Genomic DNA, 12,160 nt, shown 5'->3' with positions numbered 1-12,160 from the left:
CTTCTCTCACTCACAGTGACTGCTGTGGAAAGGAAACTTGGAATTAATAGTACACAAAAAAAATACAATAATAACATTGTTCATACACTTGTTTCTAAGGATTGGCTATTTTTATGTCCCATTTATGGGCATTATGTTTTCTGGTCTGTGGGTCCGTTAGTTCGATTGTCCGTCAGCCCGCATCAGGTTAAAGTTTTGGTCAAGGTAGTTTTTGATGAAGTTGAATCTCCAATCAACTTGAAACTTGGTAAAGATGCTCCCTATGATATGATCTTTCTAATTTTAATGCTCAATTAGAGATTTTATCCCATTTTCACGATCCACTGAACATAGAAAATGATAGTGCGGATGTGGCATCTGTGTACTTTAAACACATTCTTGTTTAAAGTCAGATTACGTAAATTAAAAAGAGAACACAGGTAAATTTTACATGTGCAGTTGAATTATTTTTAAGAATAATACTATAGCTAATATCAGTGAAAACAATGGCAATCCTATCCCTTAGAGCAATCATGTGCTCTTTGATTGATGAAGTTGAAGCCCAATCAACTTGAAACTTAGTACACATGCTTCTTATGATATGGTCTTTCCAATTTAAATGCCAAATTAGATTTTTGACTCCAAAGTCCACTGAACATAGAACATGATAGTGTGAGTGGGGCATCCATGTACTATGGACACATTCTTGTTTACATTTATCTTATGGTTAATGCTATGAACTATCATTAATTCAACTTACTTTTAAGAAATTGTCATTTTTGGCTCTGATATTTTGTGTAAGATTTTCATTGATTCCTATTTATTTTACAGCCAGCATTGTGCTTCTATTTGTATGTGGATGGTGTATTGTGGAGTAAAGTATGTGGAATACGTGATCTGAGTACAGACACAGACCTAATATTCCATGTATTCCCTAAAAATAATTATTTACCACCAGTCATTGATACTTTTAATCCTTACTCCACCAAAGCATTCTTCCGAAATGTAGTCTTGCCACCTGAACCAAGTGCATATTGTAGATATGGTGCTCCATTCCGTGGTGGAACCAATCCAATAATCAAGTACGAAATTGGTATTGGAACTACATTATTAGGCACAGAAGCTGTTCCTTACAAAGAAAAGATATCACCATGTCTCCCGTGTTATAACTTTTGTTCACGCTACAACTGTAATTCAACATGTGACGCTGAGGAACATGTGTTATACCAGTTTATGCTTGACAACTTTACTCTACCTGCTACAAGAATGGAGGACAATGAGACTAAACCAATAGATTATTATTTCACAGGTAAAAACCATACATTCCACATCTTCTTATTTATATCCTATTATAAGTTATGTTCATACTTTTATAGTAGAATATAATGACATTTAATTGTGCAAAGGCCCAAATGACAGAAATTCAATGAACATCTTTAACCCTTACTATGGGGGGACTGTAATTTATAACAGTCTTACCAAAAATACAGTTATTTGGCTCAAATGGCTCTCCATAATTTTAGAGGTCAAGTTTCTGACATTAATTTTGAAGTTTATTTATATTTCCTCAATCTGATTTTATTTATTGTAATGTAAATCAGGTTTAATGTTCATTGAGCTCAAATTTGAACTTTGTATATTTAAATCAGACAATACTGTGGTTTCTTTTTGGAAGAGTGTGCATCCTTTTGATGTCTGACTCACCAAGTTCAGAGACCTAAAACTTCACTAAAAAGTGCAATCTCGCAGGCATTAACTCCTGACAATATTTATTATTGAAATATGTCTATGAAATGACTACTTTTGGTTGTAGGTGCAGCTGAAGTCAAGATCAGAAAAATCAAGAAATTGCAGATTTTTTTGTGCAAATGACCTTCTTTGGACCCTGATCACTCTGACCTAATAACTGTTGTGGTTAATGTGTTCACTGGGGTCCACTCTACATGCACACTTAAGTTGGAAACATCTATTAGTATCCCTTTGTCTTCCAAGTCAAGAATGAGACAATTCATACAAATGGATGCTTTTTGTACCTGATGACCAACTTTGGGGCAAATGCTTTTACAAACTTCTTACAAAAGATGTCATACCCTAAAAAATCCCAAATCAGATAGAATAAATCTAGCAATCTATCAATAAGAGTAAGAAAAATTACAATGCAAACTTGATTTTGTAGAAATTTTTTACCATTGAAAAAAGTGAGTTTTTTCTTTTATATATAAATGATTTAATTTTTTTCAGTGAAAGCTGTGCTTAGTTCTGGTGTTACCACTGTTGTGTCTTCAGATGGATTTTACATTGACGATACACCACCAATATTTGATCCTGATGTGATGGGCGGCGATTTTTATATTGATGTAGATCAAGGGGACTTCACTCCTGTCAGATATCAGGGGTCCAACAGCACTATAAAGGCATTCTGGAGATGTTTGGATGAAGAGAGCGATGTAGTGGTTAGTTTGCCTGATAAAATAAAGATGGCCTTGATTTATGCTCTGGTGTCCCAATCAAAACTTAAGCTGGAGTTCTGTTACCCTTTTAAAATAATTTTAAAATTGTATAGCTTTTTATATATATATTGCATAGGTAAAAATATAACCTTCTCCTGTTTAAGAAAATATCCCCTTTGCTCTGTGGAGCTCAGATTTCTTGAGTAATGTGAACTTGCAGTAAGACTTTTGGCTGTGAAAAAAATACAGTGCTTATCATAAAACAAGTAATGGGAAATTTATTGACCTTATCTTGTATTTCTAATCAATTTCCCCACCTATTCACATATTTTTAGGCTGGTATATATATGTGACCTTTTCCAGCTGCACATCCTATCACCTTATATAGGTAGTGGCCCTTCAACAATGAGCAAAATTCATACTGTAAAGTAAATCACCTCAAATGTTTATCATCCACCTGTTGAGTGTTGCAAGGATTTCATTATTGAACCTTCTTCTTTTCACTTGTTTTGTAGGAAAATTGGTGGGCCATTGGTACCACAGTTGGTGGACAAGAGTTGCAGGAATTTGAGTCTATAGGTACAAATCAATTTGGCATGAACAATACATTTGAAGACATCTTGGAACACAATACCACATACTATGTATCCCTGAAATGTGAGAATGGTGCTGGGTCGGCTGTTGGCTTCAATGATACTAAAGGTATATAACATTGCATCCAACTTTAAAATGACTGGCATTTCAACATTTTGCCAAACAAATTTTTAGCTTTCGGCATACTGTTCAGTCAAAAATTATTGTATGCATTTGTAATTGTGGTTCTTAAAAAATTGGCAAAAATGTGTGATTGATTATTGTGCTTTCAGAATAGAATGCATACAGATATATTTATCAGATATCAGAATGTGAGTTCTTAGTCACTCAGTCCAGTTATTAAGAAATTGCAATTACTTGAGGGGAATTTACAAAAAGATTTATGTTAAAATGATGTAGGTCAACTAAAAAAAGTTTAATTGTAGAAAGAAGGTCAGATACCAAAAAATAACCTATTTTGAAAATAAAAAAAGATGAAAGAAAGTTTGAAAAATTCAGACAAAAAACTAGGGGGTTGGCCTATTTCAGCATGCCTTTTTTCAGGTCTGTCTAATCAGGTCAAGTTTTGAATTTAATTAATATCCAACCTCTTTGATTTACTTTTCAGGTGTTATTGTACTTCTGGAGGCACCAGTAGATGATGTAAATGCAACTATTCCTGGTGCTACTCAGCTATCAGAGGATGTTGTTCCAAAAGATGCTCTTCAGAGTACTGATCCGACTAAATTAGGAGTTGCATTTACACTAAGTCATGATGCCTCAGTCAATAGATATGGTAAGTATACTATTTAACATGGTATGTACACTGATACAAGCCAAATTCAGTATTTAGTATTTCATATCTCAAATTTTGAATCTTAAAGAAAGATTTGTCAAATGTATGTTCAAGGGTATTACCTGTCTTTTTCATGTGCCATGATTTTACTTAAATTCTTGTATTGGATTATATCATACCAACTCATATTTCTAAATTGAAAAAAATTGAAAAGAAACAATAAACTATGCATGGACTTGTGATAATGTTTCAGCTTTTCCTGCATATATATTTTAGGATTCATGACATCTAATTAACCTTAAGCAGATGTCTGAAGAGTGCCGTTGGTCATAGGACTGGAGGTATACAGAAATATAGATATTTTAGGCAGAAAAGCACATGATAGTATTCTGTAAGCAAAACCATAGTTTTAATTTTTCTAAAGCCCTGTTTTACGGAACAAATATTTCTGTACTATAATTTCTATGAAATTTTTCAGATTTGTGTTTTGGAACGGACGAAGAGAAGGATGATATTTTCCCATGTACTTGGGTAGCATACAATGTTTCTGGAACAATCATGGTTGAAGACGGATGGATAAAAATCAATGGAATGAACATAAGGCGATTATCTGAATTAAACCCTGTGCAGGATCCAGACATGTCTGAATCAGACCGTCTCTCCAATGCCAATAATGCCTTCAACATGGAGCCAGGACGTACTGTGTTTATGATGATGAGGTTATGTAATGCTGCCATGAGATGTTTTAACAAGACCATGGGTAGTGTCATAATAACCAATGCCAACACTGATTTAGAAACATCCCTAAATGGATTGGCCATTACGATATCAGTCACCCCAAGTTCTCGTAGAAGGAAGAAGAGAGCTATTGGAGATGATTTAGTCATTGTCACCCCAAGTAGTAAGTATATTAAAGATGTTAAAGTACAGTTGTCGTTACTTATGGTTACTTGTTGTTACTATTCAAACCTCTAAAATAAATGACAAGTTAAGAAGTCATTCCTCCAGAATTTTTGCACTCTTAAAAATTATTCCTGCATTACAAGTACCCAAAATTAGTTTTAACTAAAGACACATGATCATATTCCAATCTTTTATATTCCTATATAAGAATAACACCATTCTCCTGTGCCTTTGTTAAATGTCCATTGATACAAGAATTCAAATCACAATACATAAGTAGGGCCTCTGTGGCCGAGTGGTCTAAGTAGTTACTACTGTCATCACTAGCCAGTCAACACTGAGGTTGTGAGTTCGAACCCTGCTCGTGTGGGTGCACTTAATTCCAATCTTATTTGACTAGGAATGTCAGTTTTCCTATTAAAGGTCAGTGGTTTTCTCCAGGCACTACAACTTTCTCCACCAAGAACAACTGGCCGCCACGAAATAGCCTAAATGCGGTGCTTAAAAGTGGCGTTAAACACTAAAAATCAAAAAATCAATCACAATACATAAGATGTTTACATATAACAGAAATAATGCTCAACCAAAATGATAATATTTTGTTATCATGATAGAATTCCAATATTCTTAGTATAAAGTTTAAAGGTTTATAGAAGAAAGATGTTACAAAATGTGTTTCGTCTACAACAAAAAATATAGAATATGCTGACTATTTGGAAATTTTTGGAATGTTTTTGTTATCTCAAAAAGCTGCGATGGGATAGGTGTTGCATTATTAAAGCATGCATTTTAATTTTGATAGTAAAATATTTGAAAAAATATTTATATGCATTATTTTCTGAGATTGCAATAATTTATCTTACATTTTTGTATTGTATGCATTGCACTCATTTTGTGAAGTTACAAAATTATATTCATGTGAGAAATTATAAATCTTAACCAAAGTTAATCTGCATTCTGGTGAAAAAGACATCTATGGATTAAATTCCAATTAAAATTAGAACCTTTCATATATGTATATATATAACAGAAAGTTTGAATGTACTTTTTGTTATTGAAGGTATATACTGTAAATTCAGAAATTATTGCGTGCATTTAAATTGTGATATTGTTATTTTAGACTATAATGCGATTTTGATTTTTATGATATATATATATATATTGAGAAAAATACTGTATAATTCACATAAAATATGCAAAAATGTGTGCCTAAATTATTGCGATTATAACCCTATCGCATTTTTCGCAATTAGAAAAACATTGCAATAATTTCTGAATTAACAATAGATTTTTTTTTTAGATAATCACCACATATAATTTATTGTTTTTCTTTAAGATTTGACTTCTGGACACAGCACAACGTTTACAAAACTCACTCAATCTGAGTTAACAGCGTCCTATGAATCGGCAGCGTCAACAGATTTTGTACCTTACATTGTCAATCCATCTACTACAACTGATTTGGTGGATAGAACTCTGCTAGGAAGGTAAGATTGTGACACTAAAAAGCTGTAGGCAATGAAAAATTCTCTGAATCTAGTAACTTTTTAGGTTCTTAGGTTTTTAGTTTTATGTCTTTGCTTCTTGAAAGGATCATTATCAAGAATAATTAATCAGTTTTCACATTCATGTAAAATTGTTCTGCCATTTTTTTAAATCTCTGGTTTGATCAAACAGGGGATCAAATCCACAATTGGTAAGCTGCTTCCCTATGAGAGTTAGCAACTACAACACCACTGAGACAGTTATTAGAATAAAAGAATAGCCAGATTCATCTATGTTCAGTCTTGCTTTATCAAATTCCCACCTTCATTATAGATTATACACAGGGTTTAAGCTAGGATTTTGAGGGCTTTAGTCACTTTTGTGCGCCATGAAAATCAACCTTTTTTAGCTCACCTGGCCCGAAGGGCCAAGTGAGCTTTTCCCATCACTTTGCGTCCTGCGTCAGGCGTCGGCGTCCGGCGTTGTCGTCCGTCGTCGTTAACTTTTACAAAAATCTTCTCCTCTGAAACTACTGGGCCAAATAAAACCAAACTTGGCCACAATTATCATTGGGGTATCTAGTTTAAAAAATGTGTGGCGTGACCCGCCAAACCAAACAAGATGGCCGCCATGGCTAAAAATAGAACATAGGGGTAAAATGCAGTTTCTGGCTTATATCTCAAAACCAAAGCATTTAGAGCAAATCTGACATGGAGTTAAATTGTTTATCAGGTCAAGATCTACCTGCCCTGAAATTTTCAGATGAATTGGACAACCTGTTGTTGGGTTGCTGCCCCTGAATCTGTAATTTTAGGAGAATTTTGCTGTTTTTGGTTATTATCTTGAATATTATTATAGATAGAGATAAACTGTAAACAGCAATAATGTTCAGCAAAGTAAGATTTACAAATAAGCCAATAGGACCAAAATGGTCAGTTGACCCATTTAGAAGTTATTGCCCTTTAAAGTCAATTTTTAACCTTTTTTTGTAAATTTTATAGATCTTTTACAAAAATCTTCTCCTCTGAAACTGCTGGGCCAGATTAATCCAAACTTGGCCACAATCATCTTTAGGGTATTTAGTTTAAAAAATGTGTGGCGTAACCCGCCAAACCAACCAAGATGGCCGCCATGGCTAAAAATAGAACATAGGGGTAAAACACAGTTTTTGGCTTATAACTCAAAAACCAAAGCATTTAGAGCAAATCTGACATGGTTTTAAATTGTTCATCAGGTCATGTTCTATCTGCCCTGAAATTTTCAGATGAATCAGAGAACCTGTTGTTGGGTTGCTGTCCCTGAATTGATAATTTTAAGAAAATTTTGCTTTTTTTGGTTATTAACTTGAATATTATTATAGATAGAGTTAAACTGTAAACAGCAAAAATATTCAGCAAAGTAAGATTTACAAATAAGTCAACATTACCAAAATGGTCAATTGACCCCCTAAGGAGTTATTGTCCTTAATAGTAAATTTTTTACAATTTTCATAAAATTTGTAATTTTTTACTACCGGTTACATTTTCCACAGAAACTACTGGGCCAAGTTCATTATAGATAGTGATAATTGTAAGCAGCAAGATTGTTCAGTAAAGTAAGATGTACAAACATATCACCATCACAAAAACACAATTTTGTCATGAATCCATCTGCTTCCTATGTTTAATATTCACATAGACCAAGGTGAGCGACACAGGCTCTTTAGAGCCTCTAGTTTTGTGTAACAGCAAGGGACCAAGGATGTATGTTACTAGCCTCATCTTTGACTTTGTCAGATTTTAAAGGACTTGTAGGCATGACTGGCAGTCAGTATTCACTGGCAGATCCAGAACTTTTCATAAGGGGGGCCCGCTCCAGTCATGCTTCAGTGATTCCCTATATAATCAACCAAAATTTTCCCATGAAAGGGGGGCCCGGGCCCCCCCCCCCTGTTTCCACCTATGGTATTGTATGATTTGTCTGTATTGACCCATATTATGAAAGATTCTGACATGGGATGTGGAAACTTAGTTCACAATTTCTCTTCAGTTTGTTCCAGATGACATTCCTGAACAACACAAGTTGGATTCATTTTTTTTAAACAAGGAATCACAGTAGAAATTAACTTGCAATGATTTTATCACTGCATATTCATTAAATCTTTATAAATCATCTAAATCGATATCTGTTAATCAATTCTCTTAAGTTGGAACTGTATAAATCCTTTTTGGAACAAGTATAACGACTGAAAGGAGGTTGTAAACAAATCAAGAATAGATAACGTTTACTACTTTCGGTTTTAAAATGAAACGAAAACGGGAAGTGACACGTGGATAGTAAATTCAAAATGATTCCGGATTCATCAGGAAATTATCATTTTTTGGTTTTAATTCCTTTAGTAAGAGATATATATTTGTCTCTCTTGTTTAATTGCTTCTAAATGATTTCGTATTTTACGTTTTTTTTATCAGGTTCTATAAATAGTTATAGGACTACTTTCACGCATGCGTAGCACAAAGTACAGGAAGCACCTAGCTGTTTAACTCGTGAAGACAATTTGAACGTTTTGAATAAAGTTTTATATATAATAATTTTTAAATGGAAATTGTCGAAAGTTTTTGATGGCAATTTATATCAATTGTGACGAAAATGCGTTCAAATGACAAATCTACGACAAACGAACTTCAAATTGTGATCAATTGAGAAATAATGCAATTCAGATGCGAACTGTCCGGGGGTAACACTTATTTCGATCAAATGACAAAACTATACTCCTGGTTGTTGAAATGCCAACTGACTAATTTTCCTGAGGAAATAATTATAAGGGTCAATTATGAGATTTATTAATAATTAACGGATTAGTGACCCATCGATTGGTGAAAAGCAGATTAGTTGTAATCACAACTTGAAACACCTGTTGAAAATGTTAATTACCTAGGGGGTCATAAACTTGTCAAAAACATAAAGACAGGTAGATTTATAGTATTTTAATGAGAAAATATTTTTACACTTTCTAAATTTAAGTGACGAAATTGATTTGAAAAACTTTTGTCAATGCGAAAACCCTTTCGTAAATTACGAAAGTGAAGAGCGCTAGCAAAATCAATGATACATTATAATGCAGCATTGTTGGTTTACTATAAAGGATAAAATGAACTGTGTCTTAACAAACTTCCATGCTGCAAAAATAAGAAATTTTGTTACCTAACCAGTAGAATTCATGTAGATATTATCTGTTTTAGGCTCTATGGAAGTGAATTTGCCTTTGCCTTTGTGTCTGTTGGACACATTATGATGCCTGACCCTATTCTGATGACCTACAGTGATGTTGCTGGACCAGGACCACATGATTCAGGCAATAGGACATTATTGACAAACTGGAATCCAGGTAAAACAAGAAATAATTTTATTGTATCTTTTCACTATTTCTTGTATTTTTGATTCATTGGATAAAGGAAAAGATGGATTTTTGTTGGCATTTTATTTGAGCTATTATTGATATATTAAAAATACATGATATGTTCTTCACTATTTGCTTATGTTTGTTGAAATAGAATTAAGCTTTATAAATTTATCATGATTTGTCTTTTTTTGTAGAAATGGCCATCAGCATTTACCTATCATGATTTGAACTTTGCTGATGAAATGCATTTTTTTTCATTATGTGCCTCTGCTTTAATGCTGCATTGACAGAAACATATAATTGCACTCATTCTTTTGATCCTGTAATCTGACAAATGTTAGTAAACATATGAAACCTATAGTTGCTTACTTCTATGTCATTTCTGGCCGGTCATTTCGTCTCTGATGGTGAATTGTTTTATTGGCAATCACATAACAAATTCTTATTTTTATATGATTTCATAATTAACTTGAAAATTGTATGAAAAGTATGAAATGTGCAAGTATCAATCCTTATTTACCCTCCTTTCTTAGAAATAGTTATGTTATATTTTTCAGTGAGACAATTGTGGGAGGAGTCTAGTAGAACCTGCATTAATGAGACAGATACTGAAGTCTTCCATAATGATAGTACTGTCACTGTGAAGGTAATTATTTACTTTTATTTTATTTTTTTACTCTTTACTTTTTCTATAATCATGCTTACAGAGTTTGCTCTAGTGGTATTGAGATATATTAGAATGTTCCCCATGTTTGAGGTGTAAAGTATTGTGTGTGCTTATGTTTTAATGTTTGGTTTTTTTAATATATCTTACTCTAAGGACAGGCTTCCTCAATTTATTACTGTTTTTTGGGATATATTAGAAAATTGAGCAAGTTAGGATGTTTTCTCCTCTGTGTAAAAAAAACAAACTTAAAAATTTCAAAGTAAATAGATAATGAACCTTAAAAAAACAGAAAAGAAAAAAAGTTTGTGTTCTTGATTTTGAGATATAAGCAATTGAAAAATTGATAGGAAATAAATTTCTCTAGATTTTTCATATATTTTGAACATTTATATCTTTTTTCTATCAAAACCTATGAAGTTTAGTTTTGTATATTTTATGCCATATTAACAGGTATGCAACACCTGGAGAGATTTAAAAGAAGATGCAGTCAATGAACCATACTTCCGTCATGAGACCATGTTTTCTTTGTCTAATGCCAAAGCCTCCATTACAAACTCAGAACCCATACTAGCAGTACCCGATGTTATCTACATGTCAGAAGATGCAGGTAGGAAAGGGAACAAAACTTTGTCAAACCTTCTAAAAGGATCCGATAACTGCAGTAATGATTGTTATTGTGCATGTTGGACATTTTGCAAAAGTGCCAAATTGTTTATTACGTTTTTGGTAAAACATTTTTAGCTCACCTGGCCCGAAGGGCCAAGAGAGCTTTTCTCATCACTTGGCATCCGGCGTCGGCGTCGTTAACTTTTACAAATCTTCTCCTCCAAAACTACTGGGCCAAATTAAATCAAACTTGGACACAATCATCATTGGGGTATGTAGTTTAAAAAATGTGTGGCCTGACTCGTCAAACCAACTAAGATGGTCGCCATGGCTAAAAATAGAACACAGGGGTAAAATGCAGTTTTTGGCTTATAACTCAAAAACCAAAGAATTTAGAGCAAATCTGACATGGGGTAAAATTGTTAATCAGGTCAAGATCTATCTGCCCTGAAATTTTCAGATGAATCGGACAACCCGTTGTTGGGTTGCTGCCCCTGAATTGGTAATTTTAGGGAAATTTTGTCCATTTTCACTTATTATCTTGAATATTATTATAGATAGAGATAAACTGTAAACAGCAATAATGTTTAGCAAAGTAAGATCTACAAATAAGTCAAATTGACTAAAATGGTCAGTTGACCCCTTTAGGAGTTATTGCCCTTTATAGTCAATTTTTAACCATTTTTCGTTAATCTTAGTAATCTTTTACAAAAATCTTCTCCTCTGAAACTACCAGGCCAAATAAAACCAAACTTGGCCACACTCATCATTGGGATACCTAGTATAAAAAATGTGTTACGTGACCCGGCCAACCAACCAAGATGGCTGCCATGGCTTAAAATAGAACATAGGGGTAAAATGCAGTTTTTGGCTTATAACTCAAAACCAAAGCATTTAGAGCAAATCTGACAAGTGGTAAAAAAATTTATCTAGGCAAGATCTAACTGCCCTGAAATTTTCAGATGAATCCGACAATCCGTTGTTGGGTTGCTGCCCCTGAATTGGTAATTTTAGGGAAATTTTGCTGTTTTTGGTTATTATCTTGAATATTATTATAGATAGAGATAAACTGTATCAGCAATAATGTTCAGCAAAGTAAGATCTACAAATAAATCAACATGACCAAAATGGTCAGTTGACCCCTTAAGGAGTTATTGCCCTTTAAAGTCAAATTTTAACAATTTTCATGAAATTTGTAAATTTTTACAAACATTTTCCCCTGAAACTACTGGGCCAAGTTCAATATAGATAGAAATAATTGTAAGCAGCAAGAATGTTCAGTAAAATAAGATGTACAAACACTTCACCATCACAAAAAC

At 33.4% G+C, this 12,160-nt stretch overlaps 1 protein-coding gene across 1 annotated transcript in view; it reads left to right on the top strand.

Annotated features, from left to right (window-relative positions):
* LOC134693720 (uncharacterized) overlaps nt 1–12,160 on the top strand; it is a 121,394-nt gene that overhangs the window by 85,054 nt on the left and 24,180 nt on the right. The window contains exons 43-51 of the mRNA XM_063554620.1: nt 811–1,288; nt 2,221–2,432; nt 2,945–3,131; nt 3,631–3,798; nt 4,277–4,699; nt 6,038–6,188; nt 9,408–9,553; nt 10,126–10,214; nt 10,686–10,842. Of these exons, the coding sequence (XP_063410690.1) occupies nt 811–1,288; nt 2,221–2,432; nt 2,945–3,131; nt 3,631–3,798; nt 4,277–4,699; nt 6,038–6,188; nt 9,408–9,553; nt 10,126–10,214; nt 10,686–10,842 (2,011 nt within the window). The remainder of the gene's footprint in view (nt 1–810; nt 1,289–2,220; nt 2,433–2,944; nt 3,132–3,630; nt 3,799–4,276; nt 4,700–6,037; nt 6,189–9,407; nt 9,554–10,125; nt 10,215–10,685; nt 10,843–12,160) is intronic.

The sequence above is a fragment of the Mytilus trossulus genome, chromosome 12, assembly GCF_036588685.1.
Source record: "Mytilus trossulus isolate FHL-02 chromosome 12, PNRI_Mtr1.1.1.hap1, whole genome shotgun sequence".
NCBI lineage: Eukaryota > Metazoa > Mollusca > Bivalvia > Mytilida > Mytilidae > Mytilus > Mytilus trossulus.
The sequence above is the reverse complement of the archived record's forward strand: the minus strand, read 5'-3'. Positions and strand labels throughout refer to the sequence as shown.